Source organism: Haliotis rufescens, unplaced genomic scaffold, assembly GCF_023055435.1.
Source record: "Haliotis rufescens isolate VD_foot unplaced genomic scaffold, xgHalRufe1.0.p SCAF_6, whole genome shotgun sequence".
NCBI classification, from domain to species: domain Eukaryota; kingdom Metazoa; phylum Mollusca; class Gastropoda; order Lepetellida; family Haliotidae; genus Haliotis; species Haliotis rufescens.
In genome coordinates this window covers 57585979-57611320 of record NW_025964334.1, presented here as the reverse complement: position 1 = coordinate 57611320, position 25342 = coordinate 57585979, and the positions used below count along the sequence as shown (strand labels likewise).

At 39.3% G+C, this 25342-nt stretch overlaps 1 protein-coding gene across 6 annotated transcripts in view; it reads left to right on the top strand.

The window, feature by feature from the left end:
- The window catches only part of LOC124143152 (1-phosphatidylinositol 4,5-bisphosphate phosphodiesterase eta-2-like), a 117129-nt gene extending 98418 nt beyond the window's left edge, over nucleotides 1-18711 (top strand). For 3 of the 6 annotated variants that reach the window (XM_046511991.2, XM_046511987.2, XM_046511990.2), the window contains exons 11-22: nucleotides 1922-2042; nucleotides 3056-3141; nucleotides 4023-4099; nucleotides 8633-8662; nucleotides 12495-12699; nucleotides 12971-13150; nucleotides 14801-14908; nucleotides 15546-15613; nucleotides 16277-16412; nucleotides 16746-16892; nucleotides 17694-17805; nucleotides 18303-18710. In XM_046511991.2, coding sequence (XP_046367947.1) covers nucleotides 1922-2042; nucleotides 3056-3141; nucleotides 4023-4099; nucleotides 8633-8662; nucleotides 12495-12699; nucleotides 12971-13150; nucleotides 14801-14908; nucleotides 15546-15613; nucleotides 16277-16412; nucleotides 16746-16892; nucleotides 17694-17791 — 1256 coding nt within the window. In that variant the 3' untranslated portion in view covers nucleotides 17792-17805; nucleotides 18303-18710. Of the gene's footprint in view, nucleotides 1-1921; nucleotides 2043-3055; nucleotides 3142-4022; nucleotides 4100-8632; nucleotides 8663-12494; nucleotides 12700-12970; nucleotides 13151-13195; nucleotides 13374-14800; nucleotides 14909-15545; nucleotides 15614-16276; nucleotides 16413-16745; nucleotides 16893-17693; nucleotides 17806-18302 lie in introns of those variants that run through there. The other 3 variants (XM_046511988.2, XM_046511989.2, XM_046511992.2) reach the window with 3 other exon arrangements.
- Nucleotides 18712-25342: the final 6631 nt, after the last annotated feature.

Here is a 25342-nt window from a genome sequence, read left to right as displayed (position 1 = left end):
CAGCATACATTCTATACATTTGTGCGTATGGGATGCACATTTCTGTGGCTTGTAAAACTCTGATAGACCCTGTTTTGTCCTCCCTAGCTTTAGCTCTATACAGGATGTTGGGGTCCTGTGGACTGATGTTGTTGTTACTGATGTTGTTGCTGCTGATGTTGTTGTTACTGATGTTGTAGCTACTGATGTTGTTCTCACTGATGTTGTTGCTGCTGATGTTGTTGCTGCTGATGTTGTTGCTGCTGATGTTGTTGTTACTGATGTTGTTGCTGCTGATGTTGTTGTTACTGATGTTGTAGCTACTGATGTTGTTCTCACTGATGTTGTTGCTGCTGATGTTGTTGCTACTGATGTTGTTGCTACTGATGTTGTTCTCACTGATGTTGTTGTTACTGATGTTGTTGCTACTGATGTTGTTCTCACTGATGTTGTTGCTACTGATGTTGTTGTTACTGATGTTGTAGCTACTGATGTTGTTCTCACTGATGTTGTTGCTGCTGATGTTGTTGCTGCTGATGTTGTTGCTACTGATGTTGTAGCTACTGATGTTGTTCTCACTGATGTTGTTGTTACTGATGTTGTAGCTACTGATGTTGTTCTCACTGATGTTGTTGCTGCTGATGTTGTTGCTGCTGATGTTGTTGCTACTGATGTTGTAGCTACTGATGTTGTTCTCACTGATGTTGTTGTTACTGATGTTGTAGCTACTGATGTTGTTCTCACTGATGTTGTTCTCACTGATGTTGTTGTTACTGATGTTGTTGCTGCTGATGTTGTTGTTACTGATGTTGTTGCTACTGATGTTGTTGCTACTGATGTTGTTCTCACTGATGTTGTTGTTACTGATGTTGTAGCTACTGATGTTGTAGCTACTGATGTTGTTCTCACTGATGTTGTTGTTACTGATGTTGTAGCTACTGATGTTGTAGCTACTGATGTTGTTCTCACTGATGTTGTTGTTACTGATGTTGTAGCTACTGATGTTGTAGCTACTGATGTTGTTCTCACTGATGTTGTTGTTACTGATGTTGTAGCTACTGATGTTGTTGCTACTGATGTTGTTGTTACTGATGTTGTTGCTACTGATGTTGTTCTCACTGATGTTGTTCTCACTGATGTTGTTCTCACTGATGTTGTTGTTACTGATGTTGTTGTTACTGATGTTGTTGTTACTGATGTTGTTGCTACTGATGTTGTTCTCACTGATGTTGTTCTCACTGATGTTGTTCTCACTGATGTTGTTGCTACTGATGTTGTTGCTACTGATGTTGTTGTTACTGATGTTGTTCTCACTGATGTTGTTGTTACTGATGTTGTAGCTACTGATGTTGTTGCTACTGATGTTGTTGCTACTGATGTTGTTGTTACTGATGTTGTTCTCACTGATGTTGTTGTTACTGATGTTGTTGCTACTGATGTTGTTGTTACTGATGTTGTTCTCACTGATGTTGTTGTTACTGATGTTGTTGCTACTGATGTTGTTGTTACTGATGTTGTTCTCACTGATGTTGTTGTTACTGATGTTGTTGTTACTGATGTTGTTCTCACTGATGTTGTTACTGATGTTGTTGCTACTGATGTTGTTGTTACTGATGTTGTTGTTACTGATGTTGTTCTCACTGATGTTGTTCTCACTGATGTTGTTCTCACTGATGTTGTAGCTACTGATGTTGTTGCTACTGATGTTGTTGTTACTGATGTTGTTGCTACTGATGTTGTAGCTACTGATGTTGTTGCTACTGATGTTGTTGTTACTGATGTTGTAGCTACTGATGTTGTTCTCACTGATGTTGTTCTCACTGATGTTGTTACTGATGTTGTTGTCACTGATGTTGTTGCTACTGATGTTGTAGCTACTGATGTTGTAGCTACTGATGTTGTTGTCACTGATGTTGTTGTTACTGATGTTGTTGTCTTGCAGTGGACTGCTGGGATGGGCCTGACGATGAACCCATCATCTACCATGGTTACACCCTCACCTCTAAGATCCTCTTCCGTGACGTGATCATGGCTATCAAAGACTACGCCTTCAAAGCCACTCCGTGAGCATTTCGGTTCAATAATTCATGCTTAAAAATAAATGGATCAATTTTTATCTCACCTGTACAAAGTTATCATAATTTGATTTTTACTGAACATAGAAAGCAAATCCTCAGTATTATATGCTACTCAAAAGATGTTAAGGAACAACTGATTTTTTCATATGACTCTAATGGGGGGTGGGCAGTCGGGGAGCCTAGTGGTTAAAGCGTTACCTCGTCACGCCGAAGACCCGGGCTCGATTCCAGACATGGTTACAATGTGTGAAGCCCATTTCTGGTGTCCCCCCATGTTGTGATATTGCTGGAATATTGCTAAAAGGGGCGTAAAACCAAACACACTCACTCTTTAACTTGTTTTGAGTAGTATACTTAACCCCAAAAGAAACACAATTTCTGTAAACATTTGTAACACAAGCCATATTAGCTCAGCTACACTCTGTTGGAGAACTGGGTGGAAGTAAACATTTTCCTGCATCATATCCTGGCCTGGAAACGCTGCTGGTGTTGATCACAAAATTCTGTGGGAGCAGTTGCAACATTCCTTGTGCAAATCAAGATGCGTGTGCAGAATGAGATAGCTATGGGTATAAAAGCTACCACTACCAACAGCACCGACGACCATCCATGTAGTGGTCGGCCCTGAGTCACTATGCCTTGACAAGATCGTAACATGCATCACCATCACCATCACCATCCTCGGCGCCGCTGAAACAGCTTGGCACCTATCAGTGCCAATACAGTGCAACGTCCCCTCATTGCCAGCAACATCTTTTGTTGACATTGTGCTCGAGTGCCCATCCTTACAGACTGACATCGTCAGGTACAACTCGGACAGGCAACACAGCGTCAACATTGGTGTCATCAGCAATGGAGGAATGTCATCTTCTCGGATGAAAGTCGTTTTTGTCTGAACCAAAGAATTGGACCTGTGGTCTTCCAAAATATTGGTCCAGGCAGGGGTAACTGGTTGTCATGCTTTCAACTAACTCCCTCTCTCACTCACTATGTTGCAGGTACCCCCTGACCCTGTCCCTAGAGAACCACTGCTCCATCGACCAGCAGAAGGTGATGGCCAAGCACCTGACTGAGATTCTGGGCGGTATCCTTCACAGGCAGAGGGGAGCCGCCTGGTTCGCCCCTCACACCTGACATCAGGGTTGATTCCAGACACAATGTGTGACGTTTCCTATCAGATAGTTTAGGAATATTGGTGTAAAATGGTGTAAAACTCATGTTGTGTTTCCCTGGAGTAGCCGTATATAGCAAGCACTGATTCATGACGTGTAAGCCAGATCAGATCCTTCACTTGTTATTGGCAGGTGTCATTTTGGGGTTTTGTTTCAAGTCAAAATTTTATTTTGTTTATGTTTTGTGTTTGCATATAACCCAGACAGCATCTGTGTTACCAGAGAACAAATGTTAAGTCTTGCAAAGTGACTTGTTATTTTATTTATTTATTTTCACAAAGCTACATTCTCCAGTTAAGTAGCTCCATAGCTAAATAGGGCCCACTTGTCCCTTATCACTTTCACTTGCAAAAGTCATGGACAAAAAATGAAATAAGAGTCACAAATCTGTTGTCCCCTTGATTACACAAAGGTGTCCCTTATGTTTTCTTGCACTTTATTGTATCTACCCAGAATTTGTCTTCTAGAACCCAGGCTTGTTGTAGGAGGCAAATAACTGGATTGGGTGTTCAGACTTGCTGACTTGGTTGATGAATGTCGTCGTATCTCAATTGCCTAGATCGATGCTGATGATACAATCACTGGATTGTCTGGTACAGACTCGATTGTTTAGAGACTGCCGTCATATAACTGGGATAGTGTTGAGTTTGGCATGAAATATCACTCACTCACGCACTCACTCACTCACTCACTCACTCACTCACTCACTCACTCACTCACTCACTCACTCACTCACTCACTCACTCTCTAACTCACTCACTCACATGTTTGTATGTCCTTACATCATTGTCAGACATGTTGTGGTACCCTGAGGGAGATCTCGACCACACACCCAACCCACACGAGCTGAAAAACAGGATCCTCATCAAGGTAAGAGCTCACCTGGTGCACAGAGGGAGTACATAGTTAGCTCACCTGACCAACAGATTGATTGATTATGAGAAGCTTCAAGCAGATGTATGTGAACATGCACGTAGTGTTGTCTTACCAGTGGTGTAGTGATTAGTGGTGATGAGTTTTATACTGATGGACAAAAGTAAGGGAACACCTAACATTATTGCAGATGAAGGTATCCTGTTTTTTTCAATGATGCTTCACGCCAGCAAATTAACACATTTCTTACACAGTGACATGCCACTATGTTGCCAACAACCTTCAGACAATAATGCTTCCTTTAATATCTGTTCCCTTATTTATATCCATCAGCATACTTTTGATTACAGTTGACTCTCGTCTCAAACCTTGTTAACTTAAGAAAGTTATTTTCTTAACTGTCAAATTGAAGGAAACTTTTGATGGGCTACTTGACCTCAATAGACCTTGACCTGCTGCTTGCCCTTAATGAACCTTGACTGCTATTTGACCTGCATCTTGACCTTAATTAACCTTGACCTGATACTCAACCTCAGTAAATCTTGACCTACTGCTTGACCTTAATGAACCTTGACTGCTATTTGACCTGCTTCTTGACATTAATTAACCTTGACCTGATACTTGACAACAATGAACCTTGACCTGCTACTTGTCAACAATGGACCTTGACCTGATATTTAACCTCAATCAACCTTGACCTGCTGCTTGACCTCAGTGAACCTTTACCTGTGACCTTAATGAACCTTGACTGCTATATGACCTGCAACTTGACCTTAATTAACCTTGACTTGGTACTTGACAACAATGAACCTTGACCTGCTACTTGTCAACAATGGACCTTGACCTGATATTTAACCTCAATCAACCTTGACCTGCTGCTTGACCTCAGTGAACCTTTACCTGTGACCTTAATGAACCTTGACTGCTATATGACCTGCAACTTGACCTTAATTAACTTTGACCTGGTACTTGACAACAATCGACCTTGACCTTGTACTTGACAACAATCGACCTTGACCTGCTGCTTTACATGAATGAAACTTGATCTGCTAATGAACTGGATCACCATGAACTTGACCAACTGCCTTGACCTCAGCAAACCTTGACCTAGTTATTGACCTCCATAAAACCCTACCTTCTACTTGACGCGATTCTGTCCCCTGTCATCCCCTTTTACATAGAGAGAGTCTGCTGTATGAGAAAGTGTGTATTTGTCCCATGATGTTCTGATTATGTTGCTGGATGTTGGAGGAGAATGCTTGTAACTGGTCTGTGGAACTCAACTATGAGTTGTGTGAACTCACTCAAAGCAACGTGAAACCCAACTCACTCGCCTAATATTGAACTAATAATCATAGATCTTTACCGTCACATGTTTATAGGTTGTTGTTCATGTTTCAAGATTCAATTAGTCTGTATGCATTACAAGTTATAACTGTTCAGACAAATCATTTTTAGATGGTAGGATATAAAAGAAATTCAGAATTGAGGCAATTATGAAAGGATCTTGGCCCTGACATCTTGTAAAAGTCTTTTAATATAAAATTTCATTGTCAGAGAATAACCAGTCTTGATTAGCCTCCCCAAACAGAATGCACTGGGCAAAAAGGCAAAATTGCTGTGAAAATGATATTTGTTGGTCACTGAAATTCAGTGATAATGCCAGGTGTTAGAGTGGGCATGTTCTGTAAGGAATGTGAAAGTCATATCATGGACAGTAGTAAATATGGGACAAGTTGATGACAGCGTCAACATCTAAGTAATGCCTATCAAACAATTCAAGCCAGTTGATGACAAAGTCAACATCTAAGTAATGCCTATCAAACAATTCAAGCGAGTTGATGACAAGACAACATCTAAGTAATGCCTATAAAACAATTCAAGCCAGTTGATGACAAAGTCAACATCTCAGTCATGCCTATCAAACAATTCAAGCCAGTTGATGACAACGTCAACATCTAAGTAATGCCTATCAAACAATTCAAGCGAGTTGATGACAAGACAACATCTAAGTAATGCCTATAAAACAATTCAAGCCAGTTGATGACAAAGTCAACATCTCAGTCATGCCTATCAAACAATTCAAGCCAGTTGATGACAAAGTCAACATCTAAGTAATGCCTATCAAACAACTCAAGCCAGTTGATGACAAAGTCAACATCTAAGTAATGCCTATAAAACAACTCAAGCCAGTTGATGACAACGTCAACATATAAGTAATGCCTATCAAACAATTCAAGCCAGTTGATGACAAAGTCAACATCTAAGTAATGCCTATCAAACAACTCAAGCCAGTTGATGACAACGTCAACATCTAAGTAATGCCTATCAAACAATTCAAGCCAGTTGATGACAATGTCAACATCTAAGTAATACCTATCAAACAACTCAAGCCAGTTGATGACTAAGTCAACATCTAAGCAATGCCTATCAAACAACTCAAGCCAGTTGATGACAAAGTCAACATCTAAGTAAACCCTATCAAACAGCTCAAGCCAGTTGATGACAAAGTCAACATCTAAGTAATGCCTATCAAACAATTCAAGCCAGTTGATGACGTCAACATCTAAGTAATGCCTATCAAACAATTCAAGCCAGTTGATGACAAAGTCAACATCTAAGTAATGCCTATAAAACAACTCAAGCCAGTTGATGACGTCAACATCTAAGTAATGCCTATCAAACAATTCAAGCCAGTTGATGACAAAGTCAACATCTAAGTAATGCCTATCAAACAATTCAAGCCAGTTGATGACGTCAACATCTAAGTAATGCCTATCAAACAATTCAAGCCAGTTGATGACAAAGTCAACATCTAAGCAATGCCTATCAAAGAATTAAAAAAATATATGTATCTGATTGGTTTGGCTTGATTTATTATCAGTGGAAGCCAACCATGAACTTGTTTTGTCCCGAGTGGAATGTGATTGATGGGTGGATGTTCTACCACCATCTTCCTTGTATCTTACCCACTTGTTTCATGTTTAAATAGGATAAAAGACCAGTACTAGTATGTAGCTGCTATACAACAGAGTGGTCTGTGTCTTCCTCTTCTGTGCAGCAATTGTGTAATCACTCTAGCTTACCTGGACCAAAGCCCATGTGTGAGGTGTTGCTGTGTGATATCGAGTGCTATCTGTTGTGCCGCTTCTGTTAAAGGGAAACAGGATCCATAGTCTGGTGCTCACTTTCTGCCCAGCTCTAGACATTGTAATTATTGCCAGTCAAATTGATATACACCATAAGACAAACTGACAGTCAAATTTGTTTGGACTGCCAAATAACCCAAGCCTTGCCCCCTCTAAGAGAGTCTCAATGAATGGCTGGGTGTAGAAGGCAGGAGGTATGTTTTGAGGGGAATTTATACAAAATACCAAAGTGAATTTTGTGATATGCATTATTGACAACTTCTCGCCTTGCGCTCTCAGTCAAAGTTTTGTGAGGGCTGTAGGTGCATAAGGTCTTGGCTGAGTAGTACATGATGAGTGAGTGAGTGAGTCAGTATGGTTTTACGCCGCTTTTAGCAATATTCCAGCAATATCACGGCGGGGGACACCAGAAGTGGGCTTCACACATTGTACCCATGTCGGGAATCGAATCCGGGTCTTTGGCATGACGAGCAAACGCTTTAACCACTAGTCTACCCGACCGCCCCTAGTACACGATGAGCCTGAAAAGACCAAGTCATGTGCCAGATTCTAGCATCTCTATTGATTTACCTCTACATACCTATTTTGAAATTGAAAAACAAATTTCATTTGCTGAAAAAGGGCCATTGCTACCAAACCATGGGATTTCTTGCTGAGAATTATTCTTACTATTTAACTGAAGTAGATTAATGATCAGGGTATTGGCTCAAGGGGTTCAATTCTTAGTCTGGATGTTGTGTGTGAAAAATTCATAAACAGTTTCATAAAAGTTTCAAAAATATTTAAAAAGTTTCATCAATGTTTTTTAATAGTTTGAAAGATGTTGACTATTGAAGCAGTGTCCCTTTTCTGTTATGGCCAGTAACGTGTCAGGATTTGGACAGGAGAAGGTTGAATAAACTAATTATGCTGATATGTTAAAGATGTTTAGAATTGATCTGTTGCATTATTGTATGAAAGTGTTTTCTGTTTTTCGAAACATTTATTCATGAATAAATAAATTTAATATCTTACTTTTTCTTGAATTGTATCAGGTTCTTTTTAATTTCAATATTTATTTTTCTGTACTTATTATAATTATTTGATAAAACCCTACTTGCAACATTTTTTGTATTCTCCATTGTGTTCAGGTCATTCACATTATCAGTGACAAATTATAAACAAAATATTGAAAAATAGATATTTGGTACAGAGCCATATACAAATCTGACATAACAGAAGTATATTCTCTGTTTTTTTCAGCATAGCCTTTTGCTCATTGATTATCATGCTCATTTTGAGAGTGTATTCTAACCCTTTTCTCTTCCATGGAAAGAGGTGTTTTTGTCATGTGTAACTAACTCGCTAATACGCATCGCTTGTGTATTATTTGTCTTCACAGGGTAAGACATTGGCACCAACTCCTCTAAAGGTAGATCAAGTGACAATAACATGTTTGTTTGTTGGTTTAATGCTTTTTTACACCATTTGTCCTGTGTTTTACAATTATTTCATTGATAACAAATTACTATGGTTAGCAGTTTAAAATTGTTTATTTTTTGGAAAGTTTGTTGGTATTTGGTTTATATCAAACATCACTAATATTTTTATTTCAGTCCATTTAAATTTTGTTACGTGGATATTTTATTGATTGTCACCAAGTAATATAGATTTTGTCAAGTTTGTTTTATTTGTGTTTTTTGCACGAGAAAAATGTAATTTGTCAGTTGTGCATCTACACAGTTTAATGTCAGATATAGGATAGTGTTCTAGTGTTTTACGTTCACTGATAGGCTAGGAGTTGTACGAGCACCCTGCATAAGTGAAATCCATTTTTATGCATATGTTTGCCACACAAATATACATCTTTAGCATTTTGTCCAAATATTCCAAACCCAGCTTCACTTCTTCAGCTTCTCGGCCAAGGAACAGCCTTCTGCTGCCACTTGTGTAGGGCTATTGTACAGCTGTTGTGCACATCACAGCACATAGTCCATTGTCATACTTTGCTTTGCAATTGGTCAGATGTTTTGCTCCAGGTCTGGAGGGGATCATGTCTGACTCTCGTTATATGCTGTTTTATTTAGATCAAACCTTTGCTTTATTTTCTCTTTCATTATAAGAAATTACATGATGAACTTATCAAATTTGTAGTTTTCAAAAACACTCTGAAATGTTTCCAGAATGATGAATTAAATGTTCAGTTAAATGCTGTAACAGTCCTGGAATCCTACACTAAGATAACACGTGGACTTGCTTTCAGTCAAACAGTGCATCCATGTTGGATAACCTTGTATGAAGGGTTTGCACAACTAGAGATAGATGTTATAAAATCCATATAAAATCATATTAATTATGTTCAAGTTAATAATATTTCATTGTAGCATTAATATTTTATTTAATATGAGTTATCATTTACATGATTTATGAGAGGATTTAATGAATATTTGTAAAATTTGTTAAATTTCATTTTGTGAAACTAGTTCCATTGTCGATGTAGAGATTTATTTTCATCCACAACCTCATCATTTGTAGTTAGAAAATAATATTTTTTAAATAATATATTTGTTTTATTTTAACATAATTATTAGAATTTTCCAGTGGGTATTGAGGTATTATTAAGCTTATATTGACTTACTCTCATCCCAGACATTGCGTGCTGCTTGAAGATATCTGTGACTTATTATCCTGTGTGTCATGCTTCCTAACATCCTAGCAATATCATATACTGTAATATCATCAACTTCACACTGTTATCATCCTGTTATGTGTCAGATACATCACCTAACGAACTGTTGGTAAACATTCAGTATTCTTAATTATATTCTTTAAAAGGATTACCCTGTTGTGTTCTGGGGCAGAATATGCTTTTTGAAAGAGTAAAAATTAATTGGATTTGTGGTTTTAAAGTTTTGACGTGGCTGATTGTGTGACAAAGGGGCTTGTTGCTCATGCTATCAACCTCTAGTTTGTCTGTACAACACATGAGTATGTACTTGCCCTTATATAGCTGTAATATTGCTGACCGGCGTTATACAGCTCTGTAACCCACGAAGATCAGGGTTACACTGGGTCTTCAGCAAACCATGCTTGTCGTAAGAGGCGACGGGTTGGGTGGTCAGGCTCACTGACTTGGTTGATACATGTCATCGTATCCCAATTGTGTAGATCGATGCTCATGACATCAATCAGTGGATTGTCTGGTCCAGACTCGATTATTTAAAGACCAGCGTCATATAGCTGCAATAGTGCTGAGTGCAGCTTTAAACAAACAAAAAACAACAACAAACAAACAAAACTGTCAAAGAGTATAAGTTACAATGATTGCATTCAGAGAAATATGTTCGAAGATGTTTTTTTTAAATGTTGCTTTAGGGATACTGATCCTTTGATTTTAAGATTTGTTTTTTTCTTTTTGTCTTACTTTTTTGTCTTTTTCTTAAATGACCATTTTCTGGTGATGATTGATAATGAAATATATAGAACATTAAACTACAAGGGCCATGAAGGTTGCAGTGTCAACAAACCTTATGTATCCTCACCTATCCTCACCTATGTAACTGTTACAAGAGCACATCAGCTGTAACCCAAATGCCTTCCATGTTATCTCTGTGTTGCAGGATGAAGTTTCATCAGATTAATTCTGCACTGAAAGTGATATTGATAAGTATTGGCAAGGATGCAAATATGAACAAGTAGGCAATAAGACCGCGCTGCTTTGAATTTTGTGAACTTGATTTGTTCAACAAACAAACGATTAGTGTATGTCTAGGGTATGACATTGGTTCAGTTGAATGTTTGGAGTAGGTTGCATGTAAGGAATTCGTTATAAAGGCCATTAACCAAAGCTATTTCACCACAGTAAGTATCTTGCTGGAAATATGGGCTGACATGCAGCAGACCACCTTGTAATGCGAGGACACCCCTGAACACAGTGAAGTAATTCTTGCCAGTACTGATTCTAAAACGTACACCACTAAAATGACATCACAATGTTCTACAGACAGGGCACACCACTAACATGACATCACAATGTTCTACAGACAGGGCACACCACTAACATGACGTCACAATGTTCTACAGACAGGGCACACCACAAACATGATATCACAATGTTCTACAGACAGGGCATACCACAAACATGATGTCACAATGTTCTACAGACAGGGCACACCACAAACATGATATCACAATGTTCTACAGACAGGGCACACCACAAACATGATGTCACAATGTTCTACAGACAGGGCACACCACTAACATGACGTCACAATGTTCTACAGACAGGGCACACTACAAACATGATATCACAATGTTCTACAGACAGGGCACACCACAAACATGATATCACAATGTTCTACAGACAGGGCACACCACAAACATGATGTCACAATGTTCTACAGACAGGGCACACCACAAACATGATATCACAATGTTCTACAGACAGGGAACACCACTAACATGATGTCACAATGTTCTACAGACAGGGCACACCACAAACATGATGTCACAATGTTCTACAGACAGGGAACACCACTAACATGATGTCACAATGTTCTACAGACAGGGCACACCACTAACATGATGTCACAATGTTCTACAGACAGGGCACACCACTAACATGACATCACAATGTTCTACAGACAGGGCACACCACTAACATGACGTCACAATGTTCTACAGACAGGGCACACCACTAACATGACATCACAATGTTCTACAGACAGGGCACACCACTAACATGACATCACAATGTTCTACAGACAGGGCACACCACTAACATGACATCACAATGTTCTACAGACAGGGCACACCACTAACATGACGTCACTCAATACAAGCATGCATTGATATACACAATGGACTAATTTCCTCTTTATCAAACAGAACATTGAAATTCAACAAATTGAAACTATTGCAGGTAGCTGATTTGGGATCTATTCATTGCTCATAAATGATTGTGTACCTCTCATATACACACAAATATATATATTGCTACACAGGAATAACATAGGAAGCTATGGGTTTTTGTGTCCTGTGGAAAATGGTGAGGATCCTTTGATACAGTACTGTATTAGTAATTAGTTGGGCCATATTAAAGGAATTTAGTGGGCTTTGGGTATTAGGTGTGAGTAATTTCAGCATGTACAGGTGAGTTTATTCATTCACGGTTTTGGGAGTGGGTTAGGAATGAAGGGCGGCATTGCTTAGGTGCTAGAGAAGATTCTGGCTGTGCTTGTGTTGATGTTGTTGTGTTATTGCAGGGGAAGAAGCTGCCCACAATGACTCACGACAATGATGATGTGAGTGATGAGGAAGATGGAGAGGGTGATGTCAATGAAAACACAGAGCAGGAGGAGCAGAAGAAGAGTAGCGGACACAAACACATCAAGCTGTGCCAGGAGCTGTCTCGCATCACCGGCATGACCAGCATCAGCTTCAAGGACCCCGAACAGGCGTCCACATCAGGTAGATTGAGCAGGTGATGGAGGGAAGGAGTGAAGGGGAAGAAAAGGAGAGAAGGAGGGATAGAGGAGTGACTTGAGAAGGATTTAATGGAAGGGTTTGGCAAAGGGAGTGAGTGAAGGGAAGGAGGGATGGAAAGAGAAAAGATTTTGGGAAGTGGATTGAAGGAATAGTCCTTTGCCCCTTCACTATCTGAGCAATTAGGGTGAAGAGTTGTCTGTATTTGGTAGTTTCCAGATGTGCCACAGTCTCCTATTTATCTTTGATGTTACAGGAGGGTTCTTGGCTATCTATTCCCTTGGAGAGAACAAGATTGAGAAACTTCTCCAGACTGTAGCAACGGGCATCAATCAGGTGTCACAGTACAAGCTGCTGCGGATCTACCCTGCCGGGACCCGCACAGACTCCTCCAACTACAACCCTGTGCCCATGTGGAACCATGGCTGCCAAGTTGGTAAGCACTACTGTTTCTGTCTTGTTATTCCTCTCCTGTGCCCATGTGGAACCATGGCTGCCAAGTTGGTAAGCACTACTGTTTCTGTCTTGTTATTCCAACCCTGTGCCCATGTGGAACCATGGCTGCCAAGTTGGTAAGCACTACTGTTTCTGTCTTGTTATTCCTCTCCTGTGCCCATGTGGAACCATGGCTGCCAAGTTGGTAAGCACTACTGTTTCTGTCTTGTTATTCCTCTCCTGTGCCCATGTGGAACCATGGCTGCCAAGTTGGTAAGCACTACTGTTTCTGTCTTGTTATTCCTCTCCTGTGCCCATGTGGAACCATGGCTGCCAAGATGGTAAGCACTACTGTTTCTGTCTTGTTATTCCTCTCCTGTGCCCATGTGGAACCATGGCTGCCAAGTTGGTAAGCACTACTGTTTCTGTCTTGTTATTCCTCTCCTGTGCCCATGTGGAACCATGGCTGCCAAGTGGGTAAGCACTACTGTTTCTGTCTTGTTATTCTACCCCTGTGCCCATGTGGAACCATGGCTGCCAAGTGGGTAAGCACTACTGTTTCTGTCTTGTTATTCTACCCCTGTGCCCATGTGGAACCATGGCTGCCAAGTGGGTAAGCACTACTGTTTCTGTCTTGTTATTCCTCTCCTGTGCCCATGTGGAACCATGGCTGCCAAGTTGGTAAGCACTACTGTTTCTGTCTTGTTATTCCAACCCTGTGCCCATGTGGAACCATGGCTGCCAAGTTGGTAAGCACTACTGTTTTTGTCTTGTTATTCCACCCCTGTGCCCATGTGGAACCATGGCTGCCAAGTTGGTAAGCACTACTGTTTCTGTCTTGTTATTCCAACCCTGTGCCCATGTGGAACCATGGCTGCCAAGTTGGTAAGCACTACTGTTTCTGTCTTGTTATTCCAACCCTGTGCCCATGTGGAACCATGGCTGCCAAGTTGGTAAGCACTACTGTTTTTGTCTTGTTATTCCACCCCTGTGCCCATGTGGAACCATGGCTGCCAAGTTGGTAAGCACTACTGTTTCTGTCTTGTTATTCCAACCCTGTGCCCATGTGGAACCATGGCTGCCAAGATGGTAAGCACTACTGTTTCTGTCTTGTTATTCCTCTCCTGTGCCCATGTGGAACCATGGCTGCCAAGTTGGTAAGCACAACTGTTTCTGTCTTGTTATTCCTCTCCTGTGCCCATGTTGAACCATGGCTGCCAAGTTGGTAAGCACTACTGTTTCTGTTTTGTTATTCCTCTCCTGTGCCCATGTGGAACCATGGCTGCCAAGTTGGTAAGCACTACTGTTTCTGTCTTGTTATTCCACCCCTGTGGTCATGTGGAACCATGGCTGCCAAGTTGGAAAGCACTACTGTTTCTGTCATGTTATTCCTCTCCTGTGCCCATGTGGAACCATGGCTGCAAATTTGGTAAGCACTACTGTTTCTGTCTTGTTATTCCACCCCTGTGCCCATGTGGAACCATGGCTGCCAAGTTGGTAAGCACTACTGTTTCTGTCTTGTTATTCCTCTCCTGTGCCCATGTGGAACCATGGCTGCCAAGATGGTAAGCATGACTGTTTTATTAATGTTTCATGTTTTGTTTTATATTTGTTTCATGAAAATAAGGAAATGATTTATTCTGAATTTCAGTGGCCTTGAACTATCAGACAGGAAGTGAACCTATGCAGTTGAATCATGGGAGGTTTATGGATAATGGCAACAGTGGATATATCCTGAAACCTAATTTCTTACTCTCAGGTAAAACATCCTCTTTAGAGATTTTCTGACAAACAATTTGACAAACAATTTAACCGACAACCCTGAACTAAGATCCATCTGCTATCCATGTACCTTCTCCAAGGTTGGTCTAGGGGTTTTAAACACGTCCTTGTGAAACCCTTTGACCTGAAACTACCAAATTTATAAATTGGTTTAAGGCGGTTTGGATTTGTTATGATATTTATTGACATGAACGACAACTAGTATTGTAATGTTTTGACAAACAACACCACCATGACAAACAGAACGAACTCTGAGAAAGTCACTGACCCAGGTAGACAATTTTACTTACGTCTGTAATCAATTCTAACCTTGAAAACCAATCTTTTTCACACCTATTTATTCTCATCTTGAGTCTTGATGTTAAGCTTGAAATCTTTTTATTTTGATTATTGCAGGTGACCTTTGTAAATCAAATCGCAAAAGGGATCTTTAAATTTAAATATTTAAATTGGTTGTTCTTGTGGGCCTAAATGTCCTTATTCAAGATAATGTCTTCATAGCCAAGTTGTACTTTGCATCCCCCTTTAGAAATTCTTGACATGGATGTTTGTCTTGTTTAAGACCACATTGAATAGTTGTCCATGCTGAATGTTGTTTTATGGTGTATTTACAGAGGAGATGTTTGGTATTGTCAATGGCACTGTCACAAGGAGCAATATGTCCAAAGTCCTCAAAATACTGGTGAGAACATGTCTTTTCAGGTGAACAATTGACTTGTCTTTGCATGTGTTTGTGATGGATGCCGTCAGTGGTGCAGGATACTCTTACCTTGTCGAGAACACTGTGTACCATCACTATATGATAGTGATTCATAAACACATGCCTATGGTATGTCAGCATCATACAATGGACACTGCTTTTTGAGAGATTATTTCTGATTATAGAATTGATTGTGTCACTTTTATTTACAAAACAGATCACTAAACATGAATGAGTAGTATTAGTCTATGCAAATGGTTTGTTTATTAACGGGAGGAAGTCAGAACATAGAAACTTTTGTAGGGGTGACTTTCAACCATGGCTTGTGGAACAGATTCATGAAACTGAAACATATTCTTCGAGATGGCTTCAGTAACATGATGATGATAATTACCCTGTGTGGATCTGGGTCAGAGTAGGTGCCCAGTACCTCACGCTTGTCTCCCCTGATGTTGCTCATGCCTTACCTGGTGCACGATGCTCATGATGTCAACCACTGTATTGTCTGGTCCAGACTTGGTAATTTTCAGACCGCCGTCATATAGCTGGAATATTGCTGAGTGAGGCGTAAAACAACAAACAAACAAACAAACATGAAAGATTTCATGTAATATATTATTATCATTTTTCTTGTCCTGTTTGTAGATCATCAGTGGCTATCAGATTCCAAAGCCCAAAGATTCTGAGAAAGGGGAGATAATTGATCCGTTTGTGAAGATTGAACTACATGGAGTTCACTCTGATTTGAAGGAATACCGGACCAAGACGATTAATAACAATGGTAAGGAACGTTACTTGTTCACACAGCGAAAAGCTGTTGGGATTCCGAGATGGAGTTGATCCCCAGCAACCTGTACTTGTCATGAGAGATGACCAAATGGATTGGGTGGTCAGGCTCGGGGATTTGGTGATGGTCATTGTAACCCCATTGCGTGGATTGTTGCTCACAATATCAGTCACTGGATTATCTGGTCCAAACTCAGTTATTTACAAACATCTGACGTATAGCTGAAATATTGCTGAGTGTGGTGTTTAACAACAATAACAACAACAACGACAACAATTCCAAAATTTCAGTTTAGCATCTTCTCTCAAGTTTCTTCTGTTCCCCCAGGTTTCAATCCTCGCTGGCACGAGGCCTTCACCTTCAACATCCGAGTGCCGGAGCTGGCCATGCTCCGGTTTGTTGTGAAGGATGAGGATCGGGGCAAAGACGATTTCATTGGCTACTACTCGCTCCCCTTCACAAGTCTGCAGGAAGGTATGAGTTGTCTCCCCTGTGCAGAGTGATACGGACTATCTTTCCTGTACACAAATCTTTCAGCTCAAAGGCTTTGTTCAGACAAATGTAGTAATACTGTAACCAATTTAGTACTGTGTAAACATTCTTAGACTAAGTGACTGTGAAGTCTGCTCTTGTATTAAACGATTGCCTCTGTGGTAAAAGTGGTAGTGCGTCCACCCGGAGAGCGGGAGGTTTTGGGTTCAATCCCCAGCCCCGTCATACCAAAAGATGTTAAAAGATGGTACTTGTTGTTACCCTGCCTGGTGCTCAGCATTACGGGCTAAACAAGGACTGGTTGACTCGGCTCAGCTCAGCTCATGTTAAACTGCGGCATTGGTATCCTTATAATAGTGGGCTAGCACTCTAAAATCGGCATTACAAGTACAAGTGCACACACGCTATATGTTGTGCAATAATCTTAGACGCGACATTAAACCCCACTTCACCTCTTGTATTAAACATGTCATACAGAATTTTTGCAATGACTTTGACATGGTCTGGTCCTGGGTTTACAGTAAGGACAATATATGAACATAAAGTGAAACAAATGTGACTCTGCAACACAGTCTGATTTGTTGAAAAACAACGGAAGCCCGGACTTGAATCACAGGTATTGTCAAGACTAGTAGAACGTTGTTTTTTTTTATTTTGTAATATTTTTTGCAAAATATGTGGCTGGTATAGTAACTGTGAGATATCCCTAGAATGTCCATCTGATGTGAATGTGAATAGTCGTAAAGAATAATGTTTAATGTTGCATGTACTTGTTTGTTGTAGGTTACCGTCACTTTCCCTTGTTTGACAAACATGGCGACCAGTTCTCCCAGACAGTCATCCTGGCACACATCTCCATCACCAATGCCCAGAATCCTTGAATGTACATGTGTTGGTAGGTGGCTGTAGGTGTCCTTGAATGTACATGTTGTGTTGAACTGGGAAGATCCGGGTTACAATAGGTCTCCAGCAACCCATGCTTGTCATAAGAGGCGACTGTGCTTGTTGTACGCGGCGACTGACGGGATCGGATGGTCAGGCTCGCTGTCTTGGTTGATGCATGTCACCGTATCCCAGTTGCAGAGATCAATGCTCATGGATTGTCAGGTCCAGACTTGATTATTTACAGACCGCTGCCATATAGCTGAAAATTGAGTGCAGTGTTAAACAACAAACAAAACATGTTGTGTTCTTTCTGTCTGTCAAATTATTGCTTTCTGAAATTTGCAAATTTTGAAAGCTCATTGCACCCTAATATGGCCAGTTTAAGTAAAATGTTGACAGGTCTTTAAGCAATCTCCATAAAATAATCCAAACACATACAACATAATATTAATACTTATATGTGTCAAGTTTATGGCAAGGGGTTATTTGTATGGACATCTCTTTCAGCAAGGAACTGTATTCCATGGCAGACAACCAACAAAGGGAAGCAACTCCTGATGGCATACAAGCTGGCAGTGTAACCAATCACAGGAGTGGGACGTTACGATAAGGATGAATGTGGTTATCAGCGCCTCTACCCTGGGTGTAGGCTATACCCACCAGCTAGTTAATACCACTTGAGTTATGATGCTGCACATGTAGAAAGTGATTTGAATATACTTGTAAATAACTTCACTTATACATGCAATTAAAATGTTTATTAATTTGTTAACATGTATTTGTTGGAGTTCAGGGTCCCGTTCCACAAACGATCTTAGCGCTATGACTGTCATAACTCTATGTTAAAGTAGGGAGATATGATTGTCAGAGCTTAAAGGGCAAGTTCACACGGAAATGAACCTAATTTTCTTGTACTTTTTCCACAATAAAAGTGTTAACCTAGAAGTGTCATAGACAAAAATATAAAAATATCACAATTAATTAACATATGTTTTGCATTAAAACGATTTATATTTTTCACATTTACCAAGTGTTCTATTTCCATAACAAAAACACCATGGCTTATGCCCCTTGCAATATGACGTCATTGGTGCCAATTGATAAACATTATGACGTCATCATGCTTTGTTAGAGCCGCTTCACGTGGTGTAGGTCTAGGTGTGTAATTCTAGCGTCTCAGATGCCAGCCAGCATAGTGTAATGCTGAGTCACCACTGCGCCGGAGTGTGTCGTAGGCCATGTTGTTTTACCGAAAACTGGTACTTGATATCTTTTGCGTTCAGAATAGACAGGGACCCAGTTGAATTGGCACCAATTACGTCATAATCTAAGGGGGATAACTCAGGCCTGTTTAGCTCGAAAAACGAAGGCCTCATAATGGCATATCATTTTCACACAATTGTGAGCTTCCTACTTTCACTGTGAAAAAAATGAGTGTATATTTTCAAACACAGATACCAACTAATTCTAAAATTGCGTTTTGTTTAGAAAAAGAAAGAAAGTGATTTTTGCGTGTACACTTCCCCTTTAAGTCACTCCGTGGACTTGGGCTCTGGTCTATTAACAAATGTGTACTGGAGCTGATTTTGTAATATTTTATGACTGCTAGAAACACACTATTAGTGCTGTGTAGTGTTACAGGTGTAGGAGTAACAGTGCTGCAAAGTGCTGAAATGTCCTTGACATGTTTACACTTGTAAGGATGTTAGAAGTATGATAATGTATTGGTACATCACAGTACTGCCCATACATCACAGTACTGGTACATCATGGTACAGGTACATCACGGTACTGGTACATCACAGTACTGGTACATCATGGTACAGGTATATCACAGTACTGGTACATCACAGTACTGGTACATCATGGTACAGGTACATCACAGTACTGGTACATCACAGTACTGGTACATCACAGTACTGGTACATCACAGTACTGGTACATCAGGTCCTTTGTATGGATACATGAATTGTTTGTCTGTCTGCAGACATGACAACCCTCCCCGTGTCAGGTGAGTGCATATGAAGATAGAGCTAAGACAGCACAAGGTAATATATAGATGTCCCTTCTGTGCTGCTGTTGTCTGTAAAAAGTCTGTAATATATACAAGACAATATGTAGATGTCATGTCAATTTCCGGTCTTAGTAGACTGTCATGTCAATTTCCGGTCTTAATAGACTGTCATGTCAAGTTTCGGTCAATTTCCGGTCTTAGTCGACTGTCATGTCAATTTCCGGCCTTAGTAGACTGTCATGTCAAGTTTCGGTCTCAATAAACTGTCATGTCAATTTCCAGTCTTAATAGACCGTCATGTCAATTTCCGGTCTTAGTAGACTGTCATGTCAATTTCCAGTCTTAGTAGACTGTCATGTCAAGTTTCGGTCAATTTCCGGTCTCAGTCGACTGTCATGTCAATTTCCGGTCTTAGTCGACTGTCATGTCAATCCCGGCCTTAGTAGACTGTCATGTCAAGTTTCGGTCTCAATAGACTGTCATGTCAATTTCCAGTCTTAATAGACTCTCATGTCAATTTCCAGTCTTAGTAGACTGTCATGTCAAGTTTCGGTCAATTTCCGGTCTTAGTCGACTGTCATGTCAATTTCCGGCCTTAGTAGACTGTCATGTCAAGTTTCGGTCTCAATAGACTGTCATGTCAATTTCCGGTCTTAGTAGACTGTCATGTCAATTTTCGGTCAATTTCCGGTCCTAGTCGACCGTCATGTCAATTTTGGTTCTTAACAAGGATGCATATTTAGACTAATTACAGATTGGTCTTGAAGTGGGACAGGTGCACTTGTTCGAGCAGGGTGCTTATTATGGTGAATATGGTAAGGTTCATGGACCGGGTTATTTGATTATTTTATGAAGATTTCATGAATCTGTGTTTATTAAAACACTGACAAACGGGAAGCCTCGGATTCCAATCTATGCAATAACTTGTCATCTTTTTACTTCAGCCAAGGAAGCAATTCAACCAACATCTAGTACTTTACCTTGTGTAGCAAAACATGACAATAAGTTATGTACAGATCTATTCCAGGAGGGGCACACCCATATCCCCTAATCAATGCATGGCTGATGGAAACCCCTGACACCATCATTAAGGAAATAGCTCACTAATGTCCCTTACAACTATTCCAGAAGTTAAACTGTCTTAAGTGTTAATTTCATCCAAATCTTGAAAAAAATGCGAGGTGGGAGACATTTTATTTTTTATATTTTATTTCTTTAAAACCAACTCTTCAAGGCTTATGTGTACAGGAAGTTGACCATTAGTTTGGTAGGACTGTGTATACAGTGTATTCCATCCTGAAGGAAAGGAGGGGACACACGTTTTAGGTATAGGAACTTGCCATCTTCCTGAGGCAAGGGAGTAAACTGACTATAAATGTCCAGGTTTCATGTCGAACTAGGCAGGAATGTCTGTGTTCTATCGTAGTGCCACCAGTGGTTATTACGAGTTATGTCCCTTCCATGTCCCTCCTTTTGACCAATCATATTCCACCTCTCATATCATTTGCATTTGCTTCAAACAAAATGGCAGCACCCAGTCAGGATGATATGATCGATAATCAAGATCTATATTGTAATAAAACGGGTCTTACTTTGCGAAGTGCAGCAATTCACATGAGCACCCTGATTAAAAACAAAATGATTTGGAAAATATCTGTTGACGCTAAGTTGATGGTGCACATGCTTTGCAAATCCTGCAATCGACTGAAAACTATATGGCAGTTTACGAACCAGAGATTGATTTCATTATGTGATTTTGATTGGACTATGCATAGACTTGTTATTCCAGCAACAATATAACTCATAATTCCAGCCAAGTTCGGCAAGGGTGAAACTGCACTTTTATAGTCAGTTAATTCCCTTACCTCAGGAAGATGGAACTTGGGACAATATATTGATGTGAGGTGGTGTTTAGTATGGGAGGGATGTAAATCTAGGATTCTATGGAGATCTGACTGAGTTGTACATAGACAGCAAGCCAGCCTGTTGATCCTCTCTATTGTTGTATCTATCATGTACAGATCTTCCATTGTATATACATAATAACAGCGCTGGCTATATTACTCATACCTTATGCACATAGATATTTGTAGATGGGCAAATCCTGCTGACACTGATTTTGTTTATCTTTTGATATGTTATGACAACATATTTTAAAAGAAATATAACCATTGTGAACTTAAAACATATTTTTCCTGTATGGAAAGTTTAGTGTTAAATGTTGATGGTTGTGTTGTGTCATTTGTTGATCAAAGCTGTTTACTGTTTTGTAAACTTATTTTACATATGTATGCAAACAGGTAACCTTGTTATGCCACAGCCCTAGGGACCATTGAAGGTAGATGGGATGTCTATTGACCCAGTTGTCTAAGGTGCTGCAATTTGCTGCACAGAGTTGCATCCTTTGGGCACTCCAGGATTCTAGGATTGTGGGTTTGAATCCTGGCTCACTCCGATCATGTTTGTAGGTTTGTCAGCACCATACCTGTGCTTGCTGCAGCAGTTCGGGCTTTCCTCCCACAAAAAGCTGACATGCCGCGATATTACTGGAAAACAAACGGGGTTAAAACTCACTCACTACTCCATCATTTGTTAATCAGGGAAAGGGTTAATCCAGATTCTGTGTATACATCAGTCTGAATTAGCAAGGTTCACTGTTTTTTGACAAAGGATATTTAAAGAAGGATTTATTTATTTTTAAGAAGTTTATTTATTTGTCTCTTGATGAAGAAGTTCAGTGCTGAAGGTTGTTCTAGGTATTGCCCCATTATGTTGGGGATCATAAATGGCTGCTGAAAGAGTTTGCTGAATTTTAAAAATAAAATACTGTTTTGTGTTTATGAATGTATTTTCTTTATTTTTTCATTTCTTATACATATAAGGTCATGGTGTTACATTTTAGTCGTTTTATGAAAATGTTTACCGAATACTAATACCAATGTACATATATTTCTAGAAATATTGTATATAATTAATAACAATATATCTATCAGTTGGTTTTGGTACTTCTGTGTGAGCTAGCTGCATTAGAGATTATCATGAAATTACACTATGATTGTTTTGTATGAGGTTAGTGCAAGACTGGTTATGAAAGTGCATTTGTTATGTATAAATAGTACTGTCATGCAATAATAGGACCAGGCATAGAAACCAGTGGTGTTAAACAGACCAGATTCCTTCACTCTTTGACTGGTCTACTGTTGTATACATGGACAGTTCCCACCCTGCTTCACATTGCATCTGCTTCACATTACACCTGATTCACATAACTCCTGATTCACATAACTCCTGATTCACATTTTTAGATCTCTTTGTCATCGCAATCATTACATAATATTTCTTTTTATACATAAATCATACATATTTGTTTTTATCTGTCCTTATCAAGATTTATGTATTATTTCTGTAGTGTGATGATATTTCTTGTGTATATTTTTATCTTTGTTCATTCAATTGACAAATTTGTAATTTTATGATTTTGATTTAAAATATAGTTTATGTAGTTTGTGTTTTATGTTCAAGAACATTTGGTTAATTTGTGAATTTTAGAAAAGAGATGTTATTTAAGAATTTATTTGTTATTTTATTGTTACAACTACAAGTACTTACCGATATTAATGTTGGTCAACAGCTATTTGTTGAATATCTGTATGATATTGTATACAGAACATATGTATCTACTCTCTGTGTTTGTACTTGGCTCTGTACTCTTTGATTCAAGACGCTAACTATACCTACATGTACATGTAATATGTAAGATCACATATTAAATATTGTTACATCAATGTTAAACATATTGAAGTATGTAGAAGGAAACTGTCATGCCAAGTGTTATTGGCCCCTGTTAGTTAGTTGAGTGTAACGATTCATCAGTAATATCTGCATGTAGTAACTAGATCTGAGGCTTAACAAAAATGAAAGAATTGGTTCTCAGGCAATACATGCAATGAATTTTGAACACGAACGTTATCGTGAGGACACAACACCGGAAGAAGCACGTCAACAAATCCGTACTGAAGTAGGCGAGTTAACGTTATTCCTGTTATTACACTATCTGGCATTGTGTGTCTGGACTTATGACCCCAGCAGTAAAATGCTACAAATGTATGTTCGAGATGTGCAATAGTTAAGGATTTGGTTTTTTTAAAACATGGAAATAAAAACGAAACGTGCAGCAGACTTTTTATGATGATGCGGGCAGTGCCTGAGAACCAAGGCTATTATTTTTTTAGCCTTATAGTATAGTATTACAGAGTTGGACTTCCACTTTGCATGCAAGGCAAAGAACGCTGAATTGATGACCACTGCCTTTAGTTCATAGAGATTTCCACAACGGATGTAGACAGTAGGTGGGACAAGAGAAAGTGGTTTGTTTCTCATGTTTATTTTTTTGTGAGGTGGGAGGAGGGATTGGCATTTGGGTTTAAGCGAGAAACAAATTATTTTCTTTTGGCCTAACATAGTGGTGGTAAAATGATATCACAAAAATGCACTGCTGATGTTAAGTTTGCGAAAATATTTCATGAATCATATTAATAATGTTGATTCCAGTCATAGCAAAAAGGAGGTGAGGTGTTTCTATGGTACAAAGTATGTTTAGATATATAGATTCCTACGGATGTGACGTCCGACTGCTGAGTCAACAATACATTAGATGTGTCTGGTATTTTTGTAGTTCATGATTAATTGTTTTCTATTTGTTCATGAAGATATTATCAATGTTGGTATGTTAAGGATTCATGTAATAGCTACATTGATTAAAACCTGCAATGATAGTTTACTGAATTAAAACAGAAATTGATATTAATGATTATCTGTTTAATTTGCTGATGACCCAAGCCAGGTCCTTCCATGGTAGATCCATAGTTCTGAATGATCCCCACTTAGATCTGTTGTCGGATTATGTACTGGTATTCATTGTGTATCTATATACCAAGTTTAATGAAAACTGGAGACTGATATTCATACGAGTTGTTCTGCAAAGCATATTCTGACACTTTGTCACTTTCTTGTAAAAAAAATGTTTTGAAGAAAATTTCGTCAATCTTGCTAAAATGCAATTATGATTACATTATTGCTATATTTTTATTACAGCAATATCAGTGAATATAATTTTTGAAGACATGTGAAAGGATATGTATATTCTGTTGATTTGGAAGAATATAATGGGAATGGAAACATGCTGTAGAACCATCATGCTCATGTCGCTAAGTTCATGCAGTTGATTCTAAGCCAGGATTTACTGGCCATTCTGAACCCGCATTTTAAACAAGTAAAACTGAAGCAACAATATGTCATTATGCAAAAATATAGATACATTATATATCAACCTTAACATGGTTCAAGATTAAACCAGGATGACGTCACGCTGTTGCTGTTAAGGACAGAAATTCACTGGTCATTCTAAAACTGACACATCTATATGTCATAATGCAACATTAGACATCAAATATAACATGGTTTCAGCCAGAGAAATCACTCGAATCTGTTGATTCCGAAAGTAGAACCAAATCTTCCCTTTGGGTCTCGTTAA